At 42.7% G+C, this 26,381-nt stretch overlaps 2 protein-coding genes across 3 annotated transcripts; one reads left to right on the top strand and one right to left on the bottom strand.

The window, feature by feature from the left end:
• On the bottom strand, nucleotides 1–14,683 carry LOC116695797 (single-stranded DNA-binding protein 3). Its single transcript, XM_074783870.1, is given in 19 exon segments — nucleotides 1–345; nucleotides 558–659; nucleotides 790–818; nucleotides 1,040–1,118; nucleotides 2,962–2,987; nucleotides 2,989–3,021; nucleotides 3,105–3,159; nucleotides 3,264–3,299; nucleotides 3,556–3,604; nucleotides 3,702–3,766; nucleotides 3,989–4,062; nucleotides 5,787–5,850; nucleotides 5,951–6,013; nucleotides 6,253–6,327; nucleotides 7,468–7,557; nucleotides 13,268–13,352; nucleotides 13,441–13,502; nucleotides 13,668–13,740; nucleotides 14,462–14,683. Coding segments are annotated over 19 exon segments (1,146 nt in total). The 5' UTR covers nucleotides 14,518–14,683; the 3' UTR covers nucleotides 1–315.
• Nucleotides 14,684–15,564: 881 nt separating this feature from the next.
• On the top strand, nucleotides 15,565–25,429 carry acot11b (acyl-CoA thioesterase 11b). Of its 2 annotated transcripts, XM_032526423.1 has the most exons (16): nucleotides 15,565–15,781; nucleotides 17,275–17,470; nucleotides 17,624–17,693; nucleotides 18,987–19,047; nucleotides 19,136–19,237; nucleotides 19,320–19,455; nucleotides 19,558–19,711; nucleotides 20,663–20,782; nucleotides 20,945–21,083; nucleotides 21,220–21,275; nucleotides 22,301–22,367; nucleotides 22,471–22,554; nucleotides 22,988–23,121; nucleotides 23,877–24,008; nucleotides 24,233–24,359; nucleotides 24,517–25,429. In XM_032526423.1, the coding sequence occupies exons 2-16, from the start codon at nucleotides 17,284–17,286 to the stop codon at nucleotides 24,673–24,675; spliced, it is 1,728 nt and encodes a 575-aa protein (XP_032382314.1). In that variant the 5' UTR covers nucleotides 15,565–15,781; nucleotides 17,275–17,283; the 3' UTR covers nucleotides 24,676–25,429. The 2 variants fall into 2 exon arrangements, with proteins under 2 accessions (XP_032382314.1, XP_032382315.1); XM_032526424.1 differs by lacking the exon at nucleotides 24,233–24,359.
• Nucleotides 25,430–26,381: the final 952 nt, after the last annotated feature.

The following is a 26,381-nucleotide window of genomic DNA, read 5'->3' as shown; positions in this document are numbered from 1 at the left end:
TCTTTGCTTTAGAGTTGAGGGGACTGAAAGGGATATGGGGACTCTGCAAGGAACATAAAACGTGTCATGTATGCATTTCAGTAGCTGGTTTTGTCACACTTGGGGTTGTGATAAATGGAGAAATTGTCCTTCATTTAGAGCAAGGAGCAGTAGTCGCCAGCCATTTAGTTTTTTCTCCGATCAGCATTCTGGCGTTAGAGTGGAACCAAAATGGCGCCTGTCCCTGATTCGGTGCTGATGTGTTTGGCCTTGTCCTAAAGTGAGTTCAGATCCTCGGAATGATGGCAAATAATGTTGGGTGGGGTGGAGGGGAGGTCACACACTCATCGTCATGGTTGGAGAGTACTGTGGAGGCATACAGAAGAGAAGATTTAAACACACATCCACGCACACCTCTTCCCTAGCATGTTCTCCTTGGTCCGATGCCCAGCTAGCTCTCCATGCTGCTGCTATCGTCACTGGTGTGAATATGCTGTGACTGTGGCTATTAATATTACAGTCACCAACAGTCCAATGATATTAGCTGAGGAGACAAACTGGCAAGAAGGGACACTCACGTTCTCGCTCTGAAAGGAGTGGAGGAAGTTTCCACTCAGCTCCCCGTCATCCCTTGGGGTCCCAGGAGGATTGCTAATGCCACTTAAATTGTTTGGGGAATTCTAGAAACAAAAAGACCACAAATAAAAAATAAATAAATTACTTTATGATTAAGCTCAAAATGCAAAAACTTATATTACTTAATAAGACTATAGAATAATAATAATAATAATAATAATATAGAATATTTACCTTGTTCATTCCATCCAAATCTCCAGAGCCTAAGAATGAAACAATATGAAAACCAATGAGACAATGTTTGTATTCTATGACCATAAGAAAGCCACATTTATGCAGTGGGTCTTCCTGAAATATATTCTATTGCCCTCTACTGAACTACCACGTGGCTTAGTGGACATAGTATATTCTGAAATCATTCAATGCAACCCAAACATTTCTGTGTTTTGTTAGTAAGTGTAATTATTGTAGCGAATGGTGTTACCTAGTGACCCGTTCATGTGGTGTGGTTCCATCCCAGCCATGGCTCCCAGGGGTCCGTCAGAGCCGGGGCCCATAGGGAACTGGAGGGGAAACCAGACAGCATGGACTCACTCACCACATCTCGACAACACAGTTGGCATTGAGGTTCAAAATAATAGTGACTAAAAATAAGGAGGAACTTCGTTACTAGACCGTGCATTAACTTATTTCTATTACTGTGAACTTCAGTCCCTCTTTCAACTGAAACTTCCCTGTTTCAGCTCCAAGAGAGTGACTGAAACAGTAGCCTGCAGTATCAAACAACACACAAACAGAACCAGTATAACAAGAGCATTTGTTCTGTTTCGAAAGAAATCTTTTCTAAATATTCCTGGGTGTATAGTGCAACTCAAGAAAATGATGTCCAATGTTTTTTCCCCCTTCACCACGGTACGCAGGGGCTCGGGATCTGTCTGAAAGCTACTAGATTCTACATCCTATATCTAACTGTGAGAAAGATATAGGACTGGATCATACAATGCAATTTGGTGGAATTAATAAGTCAAATTTAATTTCAAACCAGGTTCAGTAAGTTTATCATCAATCAGCAGAAGAACTTCAGTAATTAGGTTTAGACCCTGTTTAAGCGTACATGTTATTTTGACAAACGGAGACATTTACCTTTGTTTGTGCCTTTTTTCCCCCCCATGCAAACAGAGAATTTTCCTCTTAAAACAAGTCTTTCTAAAACCTTTGGCCAGAGTGGAGAGTTTGGAAATCTTCGTTTGCATGCTTGCATGTTTGCATGTAAATTAAGACAAATGGAGGTTTAAGGGGCCGAGGAAGTGAAGGAGAAAAGAGAGAGGAAGTGATTTGTTGCTGTTGTTGCTATTTTCAGGATTCTGATTGGCTAGCGTGGATTAGAGCTTCTCTTTACACTGCCTCCTACAGGTTTGGCATGCTCTTGACAGCATTTATACACGGGTGTGTGTAACTGAACACCTTTTTGAAAACTGACAGCTGTGCACAATGTTATTTTTGAAACCGGAAAGGTTGAAATGTCTGTCCATGAAAATAGCCGGCCACATGTAAACGTAGTCTTAGAAAAAATAAAGATTGTTTGTAAGCCTATTGTACTTTACAGGGGTTACATACATGTAAGAGTAGAATCTGTTTCAACTCCCAAAAAAGATTTAATTTATTTGCCCAGCAACATGGATGTGTGGACCAGATCAAATGTCACTATCCCACTAGTCTCGCATTGCAGCGCTGCGGAGGAAGGTCTGGCTATCCCCCCTTTCGGGGGGGGAAAAATCTTTTTTATTGGTTTTTCCTTTAAACCAAATCACAGTCGTTTGGGGGCGCTGGCCCCGGCGCAATGGTTGCCTTCAATACCTCAGGGGGTTTTTGGGAATTTAAAAAGGGCTTTTGATGTGTGACGAATTTACCCCCCAAAAAAATGTAAAAAAAAATTTTTTTGATTTTGGGTTTTCTACTCGGGGGATTTTCCCCAAACGCCCGAATTTAAAGCCACACAAAAAGCGGAAGGGGGGGGACTCCACCAAAAATAGAGACTCCGACGCCCTGAAACTCCTAAAAAAAATTCATATAGTCTACTCCCCCAGCGAAAGCTTTTTGGGACGGATGACAGCAAGCATTTCAAACCCACCAGGGAGCTTGCAAACCACTGTAATTCCCCTTAATTTTGTCCTCTTAAACCATTTTTTACTAATTCCCCCCCCCCTTAATTCCCCCTGCCCCTTAGTTTTTTTAACAAAATCTTTTTTAACAGAAGGATGGGGCTCATGCAAAAGGATAAAATTGGTTTTTGTGGATAAAAATATTTTTGAAATCTCCGTCTTCAAAGTATGCAACTGTACAAATATACTTTACTTTATCATTTGTCCCAATTCAAAATTAAAGAAGAGAACTGAAACGAACTTAATTGTTTCGGTTGCCGGGGCCCGGTTTATTGGGGTACAAATGTCACCAAGTTGTTTGGTTAAAAAAGGTGCAATGATATTAAAAGGGCCAAAAGTGCACAAAAAGGGTAATGATTAACAGCTTATGGTCGGGGAAGCACTAACCTGCAGGGCTGGGCATGATGGGAGTTCCCGGGGGGCCGCCACCTCCAGAAGCACCCTATGTACAAACAACATATAAACATTTACATGTAAAGCTGTCTTTAAAATTGTATTTTCCCAAGCTGAAATTCATGGTATGTGTGAGTTGAAATGTGTTCTCACCCCATATGCACCAGGAGAGGGTGATGAGTAAGGCATCTGAAACCAAAAACATTACAGACCAGAAATGGGTGAGTGCAAACCCGTTCTATACCTCAAAATGTCATCATTCATCATTTGATCATCCTAATATCATTATGGCGGTCTGTCCAACTGTCTGTGGAAACCCTGACACATAATACTACAATTACATCCCAGACTAGAACCCTGGAGCACATTAGACCTCAGCAGCTCTGAGAGGAGATCTGACTGCAATCTGAACCAGCATTTTTCATGTTTGTGCATTAGTACTCACAGAGTTGGCATTGTTGGGATTGGGCCATGGCCGACCATTCCCTGGACCCCTAGATAGTACGACCAATATTCATTTTAGATAGATAATTAGAATTTAGGTAGAAATACTTGTGAGAGAATATATTTACAAATTTAAAAAAGTCTCACATGTTTACTCCTGGCATACCAGGACCCATGGCATTGTGTGGAGGCCTCATCCCACCACCAAAGTTCTGAGAAGACAAACAAGAATCATACTTTGTCTGTGAACATTGATTTTAAACCACTGGGGGCCGTAATAAGAGAAGAGATTTAATGCATACCATCAACATAACTTTGGTTGGTACAAAATTCACAAAACCTTTTTTACAAACGAGTCTACAAACCAGTCTTGTAAAGAAGACCAATGACTACTGTGTCATCAAGGCAGCAGTGATATTATTTAATGAGTCTACCTGAGGGCCAGGCCCCATAGGTCCCATGCCTCGAGGGCCGCTCATTCTCTGCATTGGCCCCAAGTTGGGATGGCCTGGAAGGAAAAAGGAAATTTATATGAAGTCATAAGCCAGGGAATAATTTCTCTACTGCAGGTGCAGTATTTACAGTGGTGTGAAAAAGTGTTTGCCCCCTTCCTCATTTCCTGTTCCTTTGCATGTTTGTCACACTTAAGTGTTTCGGAACATCAAACCAATTTAAACAATAGTCAAGGACAACACAAGTAAAGACAAAATGCAATTTGTAAATGAAGGTGTTTATTATTAAAGGTGAAAAAAAATCCAAACCATCATGGCCCTGTGTGAAAAAGTGATTGCCCCCCTTGTTAAAACATACTATAACTGTGGTTGTCCACACCTGAGTTCAATTTCTCTAGCCACACCCAGGCCTGATTATTGCCACACCTGTTCACAATCAATGCATCACTTAAATAGGAGCTGCTTGACACAGTAAGGTCCACCAGAAGATCCTTAAAAGCTACACATCATGCCGAGACCCAAAAAAATTCAGGAACAATTGAGAAAGAAAGTAATTGAGATCTATCAGTCTGGAAAGGGTTATAAAGCCATTTCCAAAGCTTTGGGAATCCAGCGAACCACAGTGAGAGCCATTATCCAAAAATGGCGAAGACATGGAACAGTGGTGAACCTTCCCAGGAGTGGCCGGCCGCCCAAAATTACCCCAAGAGCGCAGCGACGACTCATCCAAGAGGTCACAAAAGACCCCACAACAACGTCCAAAGAACTGCAAGCCTCACTTGCCTCAGTTAAGGTCAGCGTTCATGCCTCCACCATCAGGAAAAGACTGGGCATAAATGGCCTGCATGGCAGAGTTCCAAGGAGAAAACCACTGCTGAGCAAAAAGAACATCAAAGCTCGTCTTAATTTCTCCACAACACATCTTGATGATCCCCAAGACTTTTGGGACAACATTCTGTGGACCTATGAGGCAAAAGTGGAACTCTTTGGAAGGTGTGTGTCCAAGTATATCTGGCGTAGAAGGAACACTGCATTTCATAAAAAGAGCATTATACCAACAGTAAAATATGGTGGTGGTAGTGTGATGGTCTGGGGCTGTTTTGCTGCTTCAGGACCTGGAAGACTTGGCGTGATAAAAGGAACTATGAATTCTGCTGTCTACCAAGAGATCCTGAAGGAGAATGTCCGACCATCTGTTCGTGTATTCAAGCTGAAACGAACTTGGGTTCTGCAGCAGGACAATGATCCTAAACACACCAGCAAGTCCACCACCGAATGGCTGAAGAAAAAACAAAATGAAGACTTTGGAGTGGCCTAGCCAAAGTCCTGACCTGAATCCTATTGAGATGTTGTGGTATGACCTTAAAAGGCCGTTCATGCTCGAAAACCCTCTAATGTAACTGAATTAGGACAATTCTGCAAAGATGAGTGGGCCAAAGTTCCTCCAGGACGCTGTAAAAGCCTCATTGCACGTTATCGCAAACGCTTGGTTGCAGTTGTTGCTGCTAAGGGTGGCCCAACCAGTTATTAGGTTTAGGGGGCAATCACTTTTTCACACAGGGCCATGATGGGTTTGGATTTTTTTCACCTTTAATAATAACACCTTCATTTACAAATTGCATTTTGTGTTTACTTGTGTTGTCCTTGACTATTGTTTAAATTGGTTTGATGTTCCAAAACACCTAAGTGTGACAAACATGCAAAGGAACAGGAAATGAGGAAGGGGGCAAACACTTTTTCACACCACTGTAGTTGAAGTAAAAACAGTACTGGGTTGCACCTTGTGGCCGTGTTGGGTCCATGTTGGGGAGCATGGGATGTGGACCCGGTCCACCGCCTGGGGGCTGTCAAGGATTAAAAACAAAGACTCAGTGAAACGGCAGGTGTGTGTGTGTGTGTGTGTGTGTGTGTGTGTGAGAGAGAGAGAGAGAGAGAGAGATCTACCTGGTTTGCCATCCTGATGGGGGGACCTCTTGGGCCTCCAGCGAAGCGAGGAGACATGAAGGACTACAACAGAAACAACATTGCTCCATGAGATTTCAATTAACAAGTGACAAACATCTCTCAAAATGTAGCAGTACTATTGAAAATCTCAACAGCTTGTTTTTGCAAAAATATTGAAAGCAGCATAAAGCATAAAGCTGAGACGAATGCCAAAGCATGAATCATCAGCATGGAGAACCAGCGTTCCCAAATGACCGCAGAAAGCAAAAACAGAAAAAAAGGAGAGAAAGGGGGAGCGTTACCTGACTGTGAGGTCCCATCATACTGTTAGGGGGAGGAGGCTGAGGGTGAGGAGAGCCTTGGGGACCAGGAGGACCCTGTGGCATCGCACAAAATAAAGAGGCAAGGAAGGAGGGAGAGAGGGGAGGATAAGGCGAAGAGAGAAAGAGGGAGCAAATAGCAGAAGTGACAAAAGAGGGGCAGAGAGAGAAGCCGGGTTACTGCCGGGCAGAGGACAGTTGGAGTGCAAAAAAAACAAAGTGTGGCGCAAAAATGTACAAAAAATAAAACGCTGATTTCCAAGTAAAAAAAAAAAAAACTGAGCAGAAAAGAGCAAGCAAATGACTTGGCCTTGAGTGAGAGAAAGCCTTGCGTGAGAGAAAAGAGACCGAGAGATGGAGATGTGTGCTCTTTTGCCTGTCAATCAAGTCATCAAGAAGCCTGCTGCATGCAGCATGTTATCAGTGCCAATTTCCCTGAATTGCCAGTGTCAATTAAGCTCCATGCAATTAGCTTTATAACAACACTAAACACCGGCACTGTGTCGCTAATGTTGCTGATCAGACAGAGAGTGAGGGGTCTAATTGAGCCTCCTCCAATGGATTCTGATATGGAAAGTATTAGTGTGTCTATGTGAAAATGTCTTTCCTGATATTAACATCATCAAATGAGTCACGCCTTTGTGGCTTCCAGTACATAATAAGCTGGTGGGTTTGAGATTGGTCTAGTGGAGGCAGAGCAACACTGCAATTGTATGTCACCTCTTAAGAGTCTGTTCCACACAGTTGCCTGCCAAGAGTTTATCCTCACAAGATATTGATTTACAGTAGGTGCTGCACCTTTCGATTTCTCCATTAGGGAAAATGGCCAGGCCACGCCTGCCTGTTTACAGCACTGGCGGGGCCCAGGCAGACACAACGTCTATGATGTTTTCTACATGCTCACTGAGCAGAGTGGAGCAAAACAAAAAGACAGACACAAATGTGGAGACAGACATCTTCATCAGATATACAAAACCCTGACAGCATTTTAAAGAGCGGGAGTCTGCAGAAGTGCACCCAGCAAAATGACCAGTCCATTAAATAATTTGGCCATCCAAAGGATACCAACTTATGACAATTCTGATAATTTACTGTGAAGTGCTTTATCAAGCGAAAACAGCAAAGTGGGGCTGGAGTCTACATAATTGTACTCCTAACAGTAACAGACAGACAGCATCAGTGTGGTGATTGGCTGACCTGGAAAAAGCCGGGTGGCATGGGTCCACCTGGCATGCCCTCACCAGGGGGCATTCCTCCCATCACAGGACTGGGGGCTGCTGCTGCACTCTAAGAAAAAAAGAAGACCCAAAACAGAAACATTACAATTGTCGCACACCATAGGTAGACTAGTTAAGACAAACTGCAATCTCAGTACCTTTGTTGAACTTTAACATGCAGAAAAAAATGTTATTGTTGGTGATCTATTTTATCCCTTCATGACAGCGGTTCTCGGCACAGCTGGCCACAGGAGGAGCACATCTGAGGGATAGGAGGTTCTAACTCAGCTAAATCTGTGGTGGTTGTCAATCTGAATGAGTTAATGTGACCAGTCTTCTTGACCCTTGTCCAGTCTTGTGAATTAAGTAAGGTTACGTTCCATGCTATTGCTGTTTAAAACATTATTTAACGCACCCTAACGCATCTAAGAAAGAGAAAGAAACGAGAGTACCATCATGGATTGTTTAGACCTGCATCATTTGTTGGTCTGGGGGTCCTTTTTGAGGCGTCTGTGTCCTGCTGATCCCGGATCAGATAAGTATCAGTGGGATTCACTGAGTCAGTGCATTCAAAGTGCTGCTACACAGCAGGGGCTTGCTGAGCCGATTTCCTGCTCAAACCGCCGCCCTAATTCACTAATGTGCCATTTGCTTCGGTCGCACACTCCTAATTGACTGAGTTTTTCTTCCCTGTAGCTGAGGCAATCTGAGATGGGCTAATGTCTCTAGAGCTGTGGGGTTTAGATTCCAAAGAACAGCTACAGAACAGGAGAAGCTCCGTAAGTCCTATTTCTTAATGCACAGCTCACTCACATTATACTGTAGATGTACGCAAACAAGCAATGACTACTACAAGGATGGATGTAGCAGCACCCACACACACACACACAAAGCTCTACAGACATCACTGGGCAATAGCCAACACACTCCTTGGTATCGACTGCTCCCTCCCTAATTATATCTGCTCAGGCTGCCACTGCAGGGTCACTGTGAAATACCTCAGCAGGGAGAGAAGTGAGACCACAGAGAGAAGTCACATCTCATCAGGCCCAACCACCACTGGGACACAGACCCAGAGAGCATCTAAATCCAGCTTCTTTACTGAAATGTACTGCTATACATGTGTAGGAGAAGACATTTCCAGCAGATTTCAGTTAATCCGCGGACCACATTTGCACTCCACGTATGTCCTTGTCCATCTTGACCAGTTACACTCACCCAGCCCGTTCAAGTACAAATGATTGCTCTCAGAATTTGGTAAATCTGCGTGAATACATTTGAACTAAGATTCAACGTTAAATTAACTTCCACTCTTTAAATTACGATGCAGATGTGTCACACAATGCATACTTCTAGACCTGCCATGACTCAGTCTAATTCACAGCCTGCTGAGGACCTACTAAAAAGCTTTGGATTTTCTTTTAAAAATGGCTCACATACCCAGAAAACTATGAAACTTAGTCCCACTAAGGTGCAAGCAACACGTACGTGTTTAGTGACCTGACTGGTCTGTGTTGCTTTCTACCAAAGGTACAAGAAACAGTCATCGCTCAGTGATGACAGTTTGTACTTTTCTCCCAAGTTATTAATTTGTCTCCAATGTACTTCCTTTATTTTAGAACACTGAATGCATTTCAAACCACACAACACCACACACACAACACCACACACACACACCACACACACACACACACACACACCACACACACACACACACACACACACACACACACACACACCACACCACACACCCCCACCCCCCCCCCCCCCCTTGGGTAGGATTTTACCAGTATATCAATATGTATGATTTTCAACTTATCCATACACATTTATTCAATAGGTTTCTTATCTCTGCCTGACATGATGGAACATACTTGCCGACATCACATGGCTAGCGAAATAAAACCTACACACAATAACACCATCTGGTATCAAATTATTAATGAATATGTATCTTTTTGGCATTTAATCTGCTGTCAAAGTCAGCACCGTATTGGGTAGGAAGTCCAGCACTGCCTGGATCAAAATATAACCAAATCATCTGCATAAATAAAGCACTACCTGTTTTTGCAGGAATTGAACTGCCCAGGCAAGTCATCCCTATGCAAATCCTACAAGAATGAAGTCATCATTAGTACTGACTAGGAAGGAGAAAAAAAAAAAGTATTTTGGGTAGTAATATTTAGAACTCAATGAAGTACTTTGGGAAGGATACTAGCTAGAGCTCATGTTATCACTACTATTTTACTGTCTTATACTATTATACACTGTGTTGTGGTTTCTGACAGGAACTAAAAAGCACTGAGTTTGAGTCAGGGACAATGCCATGAACTGGGAAACCAGTAAAACAAGTTGCAAGAAGAGTAACAAGTTTTGATGAGAATGTTTAGATGCAAGTTTTGTGATCAGGTCCCCCTTGGCCTTATAACATCGAGCTTTAGTTTCAGACGCTTCTCGAGACGTTCCTGATTCTGAACTCCGTAAAGTCTATGTCGTCAAATAAACTTTTTGCCTTGCACCCTATCGCATTTACCATAAAGCTTCCGCCATTGCCTAATAATTTCAATGTTTACGTTATATACATTTAGTAGTGGCGGCCTGCTCAATGAGCGTATTATTTAAAGCTTGTGTCTAAAGATATCCATCCTCACTCTGATAACATGCAAATAGCATATAAAAGTAGTTCAACTTCAGAAAAAACATCAAACAACAACAAAAACATTCCAGATGCAACTGGAGGAAGAAGTCACTCCGTGTAGTAAAGGTTCATCACAGTTTATGGCTGGTCTAATACTAGAATGGTATATAAATGTCCATACAACCACACTGCCTGGTGCCTTTACAGTGAAACACTAACTGTGGTTGTTTTTTTGTTCCTCTACCCTTAAGTAGCCCATTCCTGGAATGAGGCCTGCAAAATAATAATGAAGTAAAACACAGCTGCATTTAAGGTATTGAGTCATAAAACGTCAACAATCTGCATAGCTTTGTAGAAGTCAGAAACAACGTGCATGGTGGGTTTCTAGGCATGTTATGTTAGATCGTGTCATGTCTTACTAAAGCACACAGCTGTGCTTGCTGGACTGTTCCAAACAGACTGCTGCTGCTTTCGGTCTGTCCATAGACTCTCTGGTACAGGAAAGGGGCAGATGTCTCAGCCCTGCCCCGGGCTATGAGGCTCTTGTCTGGGGCCTTCCATACAACTTCCCAGGGGACTTCTTTTCAGCCAGACTACCCCCCACCCATCATGATTCAGCATGTACACAAGCAATCCCAGCCGGACAAATTTCCCCTGAACTCTTGAATCACTGAAAGAGGTTACAAAAGGGCAAGAGTGGTGGTGGTTGTGCTTGTGCTTTTTTTCCAAAAACATAGAGAGAAGGGAACATATGGGGCAGAGAAAGGAGAGTGAGAGAGCAGGATGAGGATGAACAAGAGTTTAACCGAGGTAACTGTGAAAAAGCAATGATATACACTAAACACAGAGCAATACACAAAACAAAAGACTAAAAAGGAGTACAATATGTGGGGGGCAGACCACGCATCCGCCGGCCTCTGACCTAGCGTGCTCTTAACAGCCTCACTTCTTCCACTGGAAGCAACGCTCAAAAGAAACCAGCTCCTATGTTTAGCTTGTAAATGTTTAACCATCAATCAACATAATAAAACCCACTCTGGATCCTAACTGGATTCTCTCTCTCTCCCTCTCTCGTTACTTCTAGCAGGTCCCTTCCACTTCTCATCTCTCTCTGGTCCCTTCCACTTCTCATCTCTTTCCTCTCTTTCCACCCACCCCCTTCCTCTTTTTATTCCCTCAGCTCCTCTGTGGTGGTGGATGCTGGGCATATGCCACAATGCCACTCCCCTTTCCTTTTTCCAATCTGCCCCTCAGCTCCGTGACAGCCATCAATCAGCCACTGACGCCATGGTGACGGGGCCCCTCGGGGAGCGTTCGTCAAGCCCAGCGTGAATACGCCAGGGCTTTACGAGCGTGCGAGCTAACAGAGCAGCACTCACCTCCCCCACACCTAGACAAAAGCTAGGGTCCAAGGACATGTACTGTCCACGCACGCACACGCACGCACACACACGCACACACACACACATTTGCCTGACCCCAACATCCACATATGAACACAAGGTGAACCCATGTCAGAGGGAAGGGCAACCACAAGATGTCGGGAAAAGCTAACTGCACAAGAACTCTCAAAGCTCCCTGCCACAGCAGCAGCACACCTCCCAAACTGACGATTCACTGTTCCCTCATTTGCTTAATGTTTTTCATGTTATGAAAATTGTCTCAGTCCACCACGAGCTGCAATCTAGCTTTTGTGTTGTTTAATCTTTCCAATCAGTCGTAGGATGTCTCCTCATTATAACACAATACCATTCCCCCCCCCTAAAACAGATGCAGAGTTCTGACATCTGTGACACTTGTACAATTTAAGATACAATCACACAATACAAAAACATCCAAAGACATTGCAATCAATGCCCATGCTCTGTTCATTAATGCACTCATTTATCTGTATGAGAATAATAAGGAATGTGGTTATTGAAAAGGGCAGAACAACGCTGTAGCCTCTCTCTTGGCTCCCAGGTCACCTGCTAGATCAGGAGGCCTGTTACCCTGACAACCCTATCTGCCAAGAGCAGGACCAACATCTCCGTTTTAACCCCTTCCTGTCAGATACATCAACAAACTACATACAAACTGGGCTTTGTCTCCATCATCTTGAGGGGACTCTGTAACCTTTAATGTCTTTTCCTTGGCTGTGCTTGAACAGCAGAAGGCAGTGACCAGCAGTTTGCACTTTTTTTGATCTTCTTGAGGCTCTTTTTGAATGCTGACTCAAAGTGTGTGTGTGTGTGGGGGGGGGATGCAGCACTGTCTAAAATGGCATAATTATCACAATGCAAAACACCCACACCATGCAAATATGGAAGTGCTATCATAAGAGGAGCAATGTGCTACCAAATGATGGCTTTGTCCAAAGCGATATTTAATAGATTTTAGATCTGAGACTGCCTTTACAGTTCTTCAGTTTCAGACTCATTAGGGTTATGTCACTGCGAGATAGTATGTTTCAATACTTGAACTAGCACACATCAGGGCAGCTGGAGGTTCAAAGTCTTGGAAGTTGTGCCGAAAACACAGCAGTTTCTTTTTTGTCTTCACAGCTGAAGCAAGGAGCTTGAGCGTGGCATGGATAGGGGGAGTGCGCTCGCAGGTCTGACTCAGAACATGCTGATATCAGCATCATTTTCCCAGAAGCCTATAAAGCTCACTGTTGGACGCATCATTCGACCCACCGACAGGGCAAGATGACCGATCGTAAATTCAGGAGAAGAAAATAAAAAAAAAGATACTGTCCCAAATTGCATTAGGTAGTTAAATACAGCTATAAAAAAGGTGCAGTAGGCAAAATAAACATAAAAAAGTGCAAAACATATTGAATAAAGCAGAAAATTGCAAAAAAACAGAGAGGTACAATTTCAGAGTAAATCATGATCATTCTTCAAGCTAAAAGGGCATCACATTAACCTGAATCTGTATCATTCTTGAAGGAGAATGTGGGAGATTGTCAGGACTTGAGTGTTGAGAAACAGAGATTACGAGTACTTTGCACTGATAAGTCCAACAACAAAAAAACTCCTGCGCAACGCGAGTTGGAAGCCCATTATTTACACCACTTCTCAGCCTTGACAGCAAGGTTGCGATCTTCTTTAGCAGAAGACGGAGCAATATGTGCAACAGTTCCCATGTAAGCACTACTCACGTAATCATGGAAGGCTTTTGCTTCACTGGAGTGGTCACATGTCTCTCTCCTCTCCGGTGCAGCACAATACAAGTCCCAGAAAACACTGTGGACAAGACAGGTCATGAAGCGAACAAAAAACCACAAACAACCCCTGGACATGTTTACAGGGAGACGAGAACATTATCACTTACCACCACCAGGAATGTAGGAATCCAGGGGGTTCTCCGAGCGTTATGTTTTTCTCCCATCGTATCTAGGAAAGGGGGGGGGGGTTCAGTAATTATCTATAGCTGTCAATCAAAAACATTTTAATATTGTGGCTCCAATAAGAACATATACACAATTTACGTAAAAGTGTTTAAATATTAAAAAAAGGATATAATTGTATGGCTGAACTTTTGCCCAAATGTTCACATACCTCTGATAAAAAGGTCTGTGCAGACTTCTGTGCTCCTATATGCAACAAATACTCATAGACGTACAGAGCCAACCTGAGTGAAAAATAACAAATAAATGTGGTGTTTAAATTTTTAAAACAAACATGGCAAACTGGCAAAAAATAAACGTCAAACAGCAGATTCAAATCTTCTTCAACGGGCACTCTCAGTGACTAGAGTCGGGCACAGGCCCTCTGAACAATGGCTGCCAAACAGCCGATGCCAAAATGCTGGAAAATTTAAATGGGGACTGTGCAACCAAGCCAAAACCAGTGTAAGATTCACTACAATGAGAAGGCTAAAATAAAGTGCTAACGAAACAGTTTAATTTAACGTCGTGTTGTGAAACGTAAATAAAATAAATAAATGAAATAAAGCATACCACCAGCCTGCTGTGTATTAGCTAGGGTACAGTATCCTGGTGGCACTGATGGGGCTGAGGGAAATTAAAACGGAGTCTAACCAGAGCGCAACAGAGAAACCAATGTACTGTGTAGCAAGACGGTGTTATTGTTTTCTGCTCTCCGTGCTCTCGACAGAATAACCGCAAAAATATGAGACAACCAACGGTCAAAACCCAACCAAACTGAACAAAACGCCAAAAAGATAGCAGAAACACCTCAGGGGAGGAATGGCGAGCAGACGAGGCGGTTCATTCAATTCCATTCTCGGTAGGAGGAAATCGCCTCTCGCTAGTCCGTCCAGCGAACAACAGAGAGCAAGAGGGACCAACTTACGAGGCAAAATACCCAATAATAAACGTTTCTGAGCTTACTTTTCACGTGCTTGGCCGTCCGACGGCACCGGGGTGCCTTTGCCTTTGGGGAACATGTTTTGTGTGGGTGGACGACCGCCTTCTCTTCCTTTTTTTCCGCTATTTCATCTGTCAGATCATCGCGGCCGCGACCCTCTAGCACTCCAACCGCACTCCTCCTCAACCCGACGACTCAACCGAGCCTGGTCCGGGGCGAAGAGGCGGGGCCAGGCCTGATTGATGCAGCCCACAGCCAATGAGAGTACGCGATTAGCCTTAAGGTCTGCCTCGTCGTGCTTTCAGTTTGCTGTTTCGACGTTGATAGCTGCGATGTCGATAAGTGTAATTTAATAAAGATTAGTTAATGGTTCCCCTGTTGATTCGGACCCGTGAAGTGTTAATGAACTATTCTAGTAATTAACCAAAAATGGTTTGTTTTCCTTCGAAATTAATATTCTACAATAAAAGAAATGTAAAGAGTGTATTCGAAACATTTGTAATATAAAAGAAGACCCCTGTAAGTGTTTTCTGTTTTCCGGAGGTTAAAGGCAACGTTTATTTCGTCCGACCCTCCAGTCCATTCTATTTATAACAGTGTTCATTTCATTACATCATTCCGTAAACCTGGCTCCAAAACAAAAAAAGGCCATTGTATATTATATTGACTTTTTCATTAATATCAACTTATAGGTATATAACAATCAGGTTTGGCTTCATCCGAACGAGAAAAAGGTGATGATTTGGGATAGAATAATTTAATTCATTCATTTCATTCAATTAGAAAATGTAAAGATACACAGCAAATTAAAAAAGATATATAGGGCTTCTCAAAAGAGCTCATATATCTAATATTTTATATTATAAAGAAGATTTAATGGAGTTTCACTTTTCAAAAGTCACTTGTGTATGGAAGAAATTAAAATGCCCTATTCCTATTGAAGCAAAAACACTGTTTACAGTCATTCTAGTAAGCTATCCATAAAAGTTTGTATGGTTGTTTTATTTGATTGTAGTTCCTAAGCAGCCTCTAGCCCCTGCTGAACATGAGGTAACTACAGTTCCACCTTAAAAATGTGGCCGTGTGTAACCACATCCAGGGGCTGGTCTCTCTCTCCCTCTCTCTGTCTCTGTCTCGGTCTATGTCTCTCTCCCTCCCTCCAGCGGTAGCGTGTGTTCGCATGTGTGTGTTTATAAAGTTGTTGAGGAGTGGGGGGGAAATGAAAAGAGGTCCGGTTTGCAGGCTGCTGTTAGTCAGCCGTGTCAATGTTTTGTAGCCGACGGTTTATTGGCACTTGAATGTCTTTATCGTCATTCCACCATCAGCAGTGACTTGGATATTTGGTAAGCCATTTTATTTGGTTATTTCGGGGTGACGTTGTTGTGCATACGTTTACTGCTACGACTTGTTTTGCTGAATGAACAGCAGTGTTCTATATTTATAGTCCGCCTCATGTGTTCTTATCATTATGCAACAGAAGTTAATGATGAATGTTGCGGTATGTCTAATTTTACTTGAAGTCTACTTGAAGTCATTTTAAAGGTCACCGAAGCTCCTGACACTTAGGAAAGACAGGTGACCACCGCGCCCCACTGGAGCGACAGTTATGGGCAAACAACGCATAGTTTCCATGAATACCTCATTTAAGCCGCATGCCTTAAAATAGTTGGCATGTGCTTTGAAATAGTGTTAATGATTTAGCGGATTAAACATGTTCTAATAAGACAAGTCCCATGCTACATTTTCAAAAACACTGCATGAAAAATTACTTAATTTAAACAGCTGAGAGGCATTTCATGTTATATAGTTGCAATTACATAAATCCGTTTTTCCCCCTTATCCTTGGGTTGGGGGACAAATTCCTCAGACGACATACTGAGTTACAGATTATTTTAAAGCGTCTTATGATGCAGCAAGGGTCCAAACGGAGTCCAGAACAAAGTCTGGAAACTTCAGTCTTTTGGAAGTTGTGCCTCTGACTCAACACTTTGTTGTTACTGCTGTAAGATGTGGGTGGGAACAGCTGTGTTGCTGACCCCCTGAACCACAAAATGGATAGTTTATGTCAGATGAAAGTGTCCAAGAATGAATCCCAAACATCTGATTTTCATCAGCTATCCAAGAAACACTTCTAAACCTGGAACTGGTAATTATACATCAGGACATGTTCTAGGTTTGAAGCCAAGGAATCAGTAAACCTGCCCCTGTTTTACTCCCTATGGTCTACAGCTGATATAACCAACTGTCTGGACAGCATCACTTTCATTGACTTTCATGGGTCAAATTTGACCCGAGGACAAGAGGAGGGTTACTCCTCTTTGACCCGTTTACAAAAACTTTCTATATCAGAACTTTTACAAAAGAACGTTGAAAAGAGTGACAAATTTTGAATCAAACAACAATAACGCAGTGAAAAAAAATCCACAAAAACATTATTCTTTTAAATGCTGAAAAAGTGACCAAACAAATCTGAAAAAGTGACAAAAAAACATCAAAAACATCGGAAAAAAGTGACAAAACAATTGTTAAAAAAATGACTAAAACATAATTAAAAGTAACGTATAAAAAGTGACAAAAAATTGAATAAAACTGACAAAAACGTTGAGAAAAGTGTAGAAAAAGAACAACATAAAGTTGCGGGTCAACGGGAAAACAACACAAAGGTTAAGAGACGCAGGTTCTAATCATATTTGTATAATGTTGGTGATGTGGTAACCATTTGGTTTACATTTGGATCACGTGTAATGATTAGATTCAACTTAAGTTTGTGAGTCCAAATCAAAGTGGGCAGTGTCTTGGTTTTACTGTAACAACTCCTGTTTTCCTGTCCGTGTAGTTGCGAGTTATGACGTCAGAGGGGCAATATGCAGACACCATGCAGGACCTGTTCATTGAGGAGAGTGATGAAGTGTACAGAAACCCCACTGAAGTGAAGATGAGTCAGATTGTGCTACCATGCCACGCCAATCACTGTGGCGAGCTGAGTGTCGGACAGCTACTGAAGTGGATGGACTCCACTGCCTGCTTGTCAGGTAGGAAAAACATCAGAAAACCTCTCCCTTTTCCTTTCTGTACATCTAGAGGCACATAATTACACCTCATAAGCCTTCACTTTGCCTGATTTGCTGATGCTTTGTGACTTTGTGTTGCACTACTCAAATATTTTGGAATCTCTCCTCTCCCAGCTGAGAGACATGCAGGTTGCTCCTGTATCACCGCATCTGTTGACGACATCCATTTTGAACACACCATAGGGTAAGGTATTAACTAATGCTACTCTGCCAATGGGTACCGCCAACTGATTATTATTCAATTCAATTCAATTTTATTTATAGTATCAATTCATAACAAGAGTTATCTCAAGACACTTTACAGATAGACCACACTCCAGAATTTACAAGGACCCAACAGTTCTAATAGTTTCCTCCAGAGCAAGCACAGTGCGACAGTGGCGAGGAAAAACTGCCTTTTAGGCAGAAACCTCGGTCAGACCCAGGCTCTTGGTAGGCGGTGTCTGACGGGCCGGTTGGGGTTAGAATGAGAGTGGCAATAAAATAGAATAAATTAGTAGTTTGTAGAAGTTCTTTGTAGTAGTTCATGGCATAGCAGGACGCTGTGCGGCATTACAAGGCACAGCAGGACGTAGCAGGACGTTGCAGGACGTAGCAGGACGTAGCAGGGCACCGCAGTGTAGCAGTTGAACATGGCATCACAGAACGTGTAGCGGGACCATGGCGACAGCTGCTACCCTGATTTCGGAGCCTCTCTGATCCAAGGGAACATGCTGGTGAAAAAAGAACATAAGGACTCCGGGGAATGACTCCCCAGAAATAGGTTAGTAACAAGCATTTCTGGGACATGGATGCACATAAATGAAAAGATAGAAAGATAGAGGAGAGAGGAGCTCAGTGTATCAAAATAAGTCCCCAGCTGTCTAAAACTATTACAGCAAAACCAAGAGAGACGAGGTAAAGAGAGCTCCAGCCCGGCCGGGCCAGAACTCTCCCCAACCGGATCGGGCTGTATGCCAAGTCTCCCTTTAGTTCTATTATATTCTTGATTATATGATAGATAAATCTGAAAACTATGTGACTAACTACTACTCCCTAACAATATTCGATTCTATGCCCTAACTAGTGTATCAAAATAAGTCCCCAGCTGTCTAAAACAATTATTACAACAAAACCAAGAGAGACAAGGTAAAGAGAGCTCCAGCCCGGTCGGCCAGAACTCTCCCCAACCGGATCGGGCTGTATGCCAAGTCTCCCTTTAGTTATATTATATGAAACTATGTGACTAACTACTACTCCCTAACAATATTCGATTCTATGCCCTAACTATAAGCTTTATCAAAAAGGAAAGTCTTAAGCCTACTCTTAAATGTGGAGACGGTGTCTGCCTCCCGAACCCAAACTGGAACCTGGTTCCACAGGAGAGGAGCCTGATAGCTGATTATGTCTCACAGCCGAGATGTCCTGATCGTGTTGATACTATCATCACTGCTCTGTGTTGATAGTAAAGATAAGCTTCTCTGTCTGTCTACTCCAGGGTGGGACAAGTCGTCAACATCATAGCAAAGGTCAACAGAGCCTTCACATCCAGTATGGAGGTTGGTGGGCATTGGTTTTGCTTTCAGCATAGTGAACATTTTACATGTCAGACAAATCAAATGCATGTGGTGATTCTTTTCATTTCAGGTGGGTATATTGGTGAATTGTGAGGACCTTTACACCGACAGGCAGTGGAAGGTTTGCCATGCCTTTGCTACTTTTGTCGCAAGACGAACTGAAGCTGGGAAGGTAAGGCACAATAACCCAAAATATGCATTCTACTGAAGGTAGTTCAACATCCTCTGAGTTTGTGTGTGCTATGTGTGCATAGGTGCAGCTAAAGCAGGTGCTTCCTCACACACAAATGGAGCAGATGGAGTACAGCCTGGCAGCGGAGCGGAGGAGGATGAGGCTCATCCATGCCGAGATCATTACAGACCTACTGAGCAGCAGCACAGCTCAACTGGGTACAGGGTGTCAACATAGAACTTTATAACACAGCACAATTGCACACAAGCACCATTTAAAATTGGATTGATTAAAGCTTCTTGTTTATGCGCTCTCACCAGGAGAATGCCAGGAGTACCAGGACGCTGTGCCCGCTGAGCGGACACGGGTGGAGAGTGTGGAGCTGGTGCTACCGCCGCATGCCAACCACCAAGTCAGCACCTTTGGGGGCCAGATCATGGCCTGGATGGAGAATGTGGCTACAATTGCAGCAAGGTATGTTCCTACTTGTCCAGTTTTCTTGCTAGACTTAAACTAGCTTTAAAGGAATAATTTGACATTTTGAGAAATATGCCCAATCGCTTGCTTTCTGTGTTATGTGAGAAGGGACGAAATCACACACACACACACACACACACACACACACACACACACACACACACACACACACACACACAGAACGTCGAAGGTGTGTTGCTTTTGATTCTCGACATGTGGCCGTTGTCAGAAGACAAATTTAGTTTCAAAAGAAGCTGGAGGCGGCAAAAAAAAAAACACTGGCTAACCCCCCGTCTGTCGCTAGCAATTACGCAGTGAATAGTGACGATTCTCTCGGACCAATCAGACCCTGCAGGTTTTCCCGTCACCTTTTGGTATTGCCTCAGCTCACCTGGAACCTCAACTGAGGTGATACTAAAAAAAGTTTGCAGGTACCAGGTACTTTTATTTTTGATGGGAAAACCAGAAAAGGCGAGTAAAGCCAAGACAAGTCAAGTAGGTACCATACGCCGTATGAGACTGCAGGAAGTCACTGCACCCGGCAGAGAAATAGACCCATACAAAAACCCTATAAAACCCCAAATAGTCTTTTTTACACTTCAGTATTTGAATGGATACAACAAATGAGATATATAAAATGGTAAATAGTGAGCTATAGAGATGCTGGTAGGTGGGTTTTGTTACCGCTCAGGCAAGCTGTTTCCTTCTGTTTCCAGTTTTTATGCCAGGCTAAGATAAACGGCTGCTGGCTGTAGCTTCATATTTAACCAGGAGATATGTGAGTTGTATCGATTTTCTTACCTAACTCTCAGCAAGAAAACAAATAAGTATATCCGTAGTATAATTCCTAACAAATGCTAGTATGCTCAGGCTATTTGTAATAAGACCAACGTTAAAAACAGCATCATGCAAACACCTTCTTCCTTTTTTCTACATGTTTTGATCTAGTCGCTTGTGTCACGCTCACCCAACCTTGAGGAGCATAGACATGTTCCATTTCCGTGGCCCGTCTCACATTGGTGACAGACTGGTGCTGAAAGCAATTGTAAACAATTCCTTCAAGCACAGGTGAGTCTACAAAGAATGAAGCAAATCACTGTCAACTCATCTAAAACAGACTTGAAATGTATCTCCGTAACCGAAACATGTACAAGTGTGTTTATACTGTAAATCTGTGTAAATGCACATTTTGTTCTGAACCCGCGTGCCTGCATACATGGTGTGTTCTAGCATGGAGGTAGGAGTGTGTGCTGAGGCCTACAAGGGTGGAGAACCTCTGCGCCATATAAATAGTGCCTTTATGACCTTTGAGGTTCTGGACAGTGACAGGAAGCCATGCATGCTGCCACGGATACGACCTGAGCCTGTGGTGAGTTAGTGTCCATAAAGTTTTTTCTGTTTCTATAAAGTATAGAGACAGAAAAGGATCATTTTTAGTGTCCAGTTCAAAAAGTAGGCATCCTTTTTATGAGGATTTTATCAAAGGGATTTGCCATGTTTTACAGGATGGAAAAAGACGATATCTAGAAGCTGTTGCCAGGAAGAAGATTCGCCTTGATAGGTTGGTATCTCCTCTTTAAACCATTTGCACTGATATATCAGAGGATATTGCACATGGGTAAATTATTGTCAGTGTAAATATTGCTTCATATGAAAGAAAATGTATTCGCGATCTCCCAACAGATTCACAACACCGTCATCTGCTCCTTTAAAGGTCCCATGGCATGAAAGTTTCACTTTATGAGCTTTTTTTAGTGAGTGGCTGGAAATGGTGATAGGTGTAAACCGAGCCCTGGGTATCCTGCTCTGCCTTTGAGAAAATGAAAGCTCAGATGGGATGATCTTGAATCTTCTTTTTATGACGTCATAAGGGGAAAGGTTGCCTCCACTTTCTCTGCTTTTCCCACCCAGAGAATTTGGCCCGCCCATAGGAAAGGTTTGCACCCTCCCCCCTTCCCTCTCCTCCTCAATAGCATTTAAAGCTACAGACACAGATATGGCACGTCCTAAGGAAAGCACATTGTGGGACTGGCTCTAGTGGCTGTAATTCTGCACCACGGCAGAATTTTGGGAAAGAGACTTTAGATATGGTATTAGGGTACCACTGCCTATATAAAAGCATCCAAAAAGCAGCATGTCATAGGACCTTCAACGACATTTATGATATTATTATGTTAGGAAGGGTATGTTTTGAGCCGAAAGTGGCTCTTTGTCAGGTATGAATGAGTCACTCATAGTGCATGGTTGCAGTATAAAGCACTGGAAGTAATACAGAACCAGTGTCATCATTGCTTCGTTTGTCCAGTGCTGTGCTGCAGAATCCATTGTTTACAATACTCTGCAGCAGCACATGACTTGGCAGAGCAGCATATCAGAGCTGAGCAGACTTTGGTGCAGAGTCTGTCAAGCATAATAAGTTCATTGTTCAACTGTAAAATACCCGGCCTCCAGGATAATCTTTATTCCACTATTTGATGACCAAATGTGTTGGATCATTGCAAGTACAAACAGCTTCGAATTATGATCAGGTTCTCAGGTCTTACTTTTGTCCCTGAATGTAAATCATCGTTCCCTACATGTTTACAGGAAATACATTATCTCCTGCAAGCAAACTGAAGTGCCTCTCTCTGTGCCCTGGGATCCAAGTAACCAGGTATTGCAGTTTCTGGGAAACAGATGCACACATGCTTAGTGAGGCGTATAAGATATTGCCGGCAGCTGTATTAAAAAGTTCAGGCAGTCCTTTTGTTTTCTAGATGTACCTGAGCTACAATAATGTATCAGCACTGAAACTAATGGATGCCAGGAACAACTGGGTATTAACGTTTGAGAAAAACAAGGTCAGTATTGTTTGTATTGTCATCCAAGATAAAGCTTGTTAAATAGATACAGCTGTTGTGATTCTATTGCATTCTGATCTGTATTATTTTGGACAAGCTGCATAGTCACAGTGGCTGCCCTGGAGGTAGGCCCATATTGCTTTAGTTAAAATGTGGAATATTGCAGAATAAGTTAGACAACTTGGTCTAAAGCTGCAACTTCAAACTTACATCTGCTCCGAAAGTCATTTTCAGAGATTTAGAGAATAAGACCTGAATATAGTACACCCTCAAAATATGTATAATTACCATATTTATAATCTCTCATGCACCCACCAGTTAATGTAGCAGTTTTGACAGCACTCAAACTCATTGTGTGCACATTATGATAGGAATAAATCCTATTTATAAACATAGAACCCATCTCCTTTTTGTGGATGTGCTCCATTGTTAGGTCAGACTGTACACACTGGAGGAAAACCACATGCTGTGTTTCAAGGTGGAGATGCACGTCAGCGTTCCGGCAGAGCAGACGTTCCACCTACTGTCAGACCTGAGCAGGAGAAAGGAGTGGGACCGACACTATGAGTTAGTATGAGTAACTGTATCTGGATCAGCAACTTCCAGTTAATCCAACAGCAGAATAAGCTTAAAGGATAATTCTAATGTTGTTCTATGTTATTCTTATTGTTAATAAATTACAAAAAATACATCCAAAACCCACTTGTTTCTACATAAGATGTAAATCCTTAAAACAATTGTCAAAAATATACAGTTCCATTTTTTTTTTAAAGGTTTAGTAATCTCCGAAAAGAGCAGGGCACTGTATTTTTTAGTAAACTTTACTGAAACAGGATGAAATATAATGTTTTTTTAAGGGACTATTTTCAGCCACGGATAAATACACATTTGGTTCTTAAGTAGGTGTTAACGTCAAGAGGACGATGTATAAATGAGATACACTCCAAAACTGCAGTGATTGTTTTCATGGTAATGATGGGACATGGCACCCGGTGCAATAGTGGGGTTTATTGATATTAACTGTGGAGGTCTATTGCACAGAGGAATAAGGATAAAACTAATTGTTGGTCTTTTTTATTGGATTTGTTTACAACAGGAGAAAACAAACACACACACACACACACACACACACACACACACAAAACCCATTGATAGCTCACACGGTGATGCTGCAGCAGTTACAGTATGTGGACTGGCAAACATAATTAATTCAAGAAGTTACAGAATTACTTATTTATCTTATTTATTAGTGACAGCAGCATGAGACGCCTATTTTAATATTTGCGTTTTATCAGATGCTCATTACTTTGTGGCCACTGCAGGGAGTGTGAGGTGATCAACCAAGCAGACGAGGATGACACCCTTTATCGTGTGGTTACACCGTCTGTCACTAAAGGTGGCAAAGGCCAGGACTTTATCTTGCTGGCATCCAGAAGAAAGCCATGTGACGCCAGGTATTGTAACACACCAAGCAATAAACATTTAGAAATTACCCTGCTCCTGTTGTCTTATGTGTTGTTTGTACCTTCACTGCTGTATTTTCTATACTATCCTGTGTGTTTCCTCATTTCCCTATTCCATCTAATTTTATATTTGTATGCCACTAGATATCGCATTTTTGCCTTCCGCTTGCTCTTTCATTAAGTCTCATGATGCTATACTTATTTGTCCCTCTCAGGGACCCATATCTGATCGCTTTGCGTTCTGTCACTTTGCCCACTCACCCTCCCACTGAGGACTCCACCCGGGGAGAGGTGCTTTCTGCTGGCTTCACAATCTGGGAAGAGTCCAGCACTGTTACCAAGGTTGGCCAAATGAGAAGGGAACACAGTTCAGCATGCGTGCTTGCTATGAGCACATTATTGCATCCTAACACTAACAATTCACATCTGCTAAAGTAACTCCATTACAAGATGAAGTGGTTTACTGCACCACATTGTGACCTGATGTGTTTTGTTTCAGATCACCTACTACAACCAGGCCACACCGGGTATCCTCCCCTACATCTCCACAGACATTGCTGGCCTCTCCTCCAGCTTTTCCAGCACGTTTTCTGCTTGTAGTCACTTCCTGGAGGCCAACAAGGACAGCCTGGCTGCTCTGCCACACTCTGCACAGTGACACATCAGTGCTGCCATGGTCTCCCTACCAGAGGACCAGTAGCATCGGTAGGAAAGATTCAGATCACTATCTTCATCCCATTTCACCTCTGTTGTGGATGTGCTGTTCTCTAAGAGCCCATAGTTGAATGTAAGTAGCCCACTCTGAGATTACAATGGTTTTTGCAATGAATTAGTTACTTTCTTTCACGTATTCAAACCTCAGTTCTCACTGTATAACTTTGTTCATTCTGGGCAAATTTCTCTTTTATAAGGGTGAAAATATAAAGAAACTTGCTGCTTTTTTTCAGCAAGATTAATAGGTACGAAGCAAGACTGCACAATGTTTCTCTTGGATTTTAGGCCTGTTACATTTTATTAGAGCTAATATATTGTGAAACACTCCATGCTAGTTTATGGATCAATGAATGAATCATATTTTGGTACCTTAGTAATCTATTATCCTTAGACAGCCATGTTTTTAAGGGTATTGCCAGTCTTTTAGTCTCAGCTGAGATGTTTCAATCAGCCTCTTAAAATTTAAGTTTCTACCTCCTAAATAAAGTTTTTAAGCTATTTGATGAAGACTTTAACTATGAGTAAGCCAGGATGTACAAATAGAGTGTAATGTTGCTGTTTTATTTTGAGAAAATGTATAGTTTTAGAGGACAACTCTTGCACTGATTGTATGATATGTTGATATTCAGTGGCCAAGTATCTCACATGTCGAGCTGTCTTCATTTGAACTGAAACAATAAAGACACCAGACCAGTGGATTATGCTCATTTGAGCTGTTGTGTTCGTGTTCACCTCCCTGACCCTGCATTCCTACCATTCCTTAACCATTTTTATGAAGAGAAAGCAAAACACAGCTGACCGCTGTATCCCACTGTAAGTTGGGATTTTAGTGTAATAGGGGGACAGGCCGGCAGAGGAGTACGATGGAGTCTTAGTGAAACAGAAAGCTTCTGATTGGTGTTTAAAGGAGATGCAGCTATGCTTGCTTTCCAGGTATTGTCTTTGTTCCATGATCATCCTGTTATGCTCACACTGCTTCCCGGACAGCAAAACAGGGAAGAGCATAAGCGAATGCATCCGTGCTGAAAAAAGTACTGTATGTGATTGTGATTAAAGTGTGAAATGTTAGTTAACGATGAACTAATTTCACATACCAGCCAGTTACTAATGACACCTGGGAAATGAATCAGTCCAAAGCCTCCTCTGGATGTGGGAATGATGTGTGTTGGCCTGCAGCTTGACACTCAATGCCAGTTCACACCCATCTGGAGGTCACTGAACAGCGCCTGGTGTGATGTGTGCTATTTATGTCCCCCCGAGGGCTGTCATCAGTGCCCACACCCAAGCCATCCTCCTTGTCCTCTGTTATAGAAATGCACCTGCCCATCCCCGCTGGCTGTAAACACTTTCAGAGCAACCTGCATCTAAGCTCCAAACGCTTCTGTCAGAGTGCTTTCTCCCTGTTGTTCTTGATGCTTTAGCTCCATAAGCTGGCTTACCAATTCATTTGGCTCATGGTCCACCTTCAACTTGTTGGCTGTCATCTGGGACTCGAGGCAGCCTTGTCTACAGAGCTCTGAGAGCCACAAACAGCCTCATGTTAGCTATGCTGGAAGGATGATGGGTCGGCTGTGGCTCAGTGGGAGAGCGGTTGCCTGCCAATCGGAAGGTTGGTGGTTCGATCCCTGGCCCTGCAGTCCCATGTCACAA

The sequence above is a fragment of the Etheostoma spectabile genome, chromosome 9 (assembly GCF_008692095.1).
Source record: "Etheostoma spectabile isolate EspeVRDwgs_2016 chromosome 9, UIUC_Espe_1.0, whole genome shotgun sequence".
NCBI classification, from domain to species: domain Eukaryota; kingdom Metazoa; phylum Chordata; class Actinopteri; order Perciformes; family Percidae; genus Etheostoma; species Etheostoma spectabile.
This window is presented reverse-complemented; position numbering and strand designations above follow the sequence as displayed.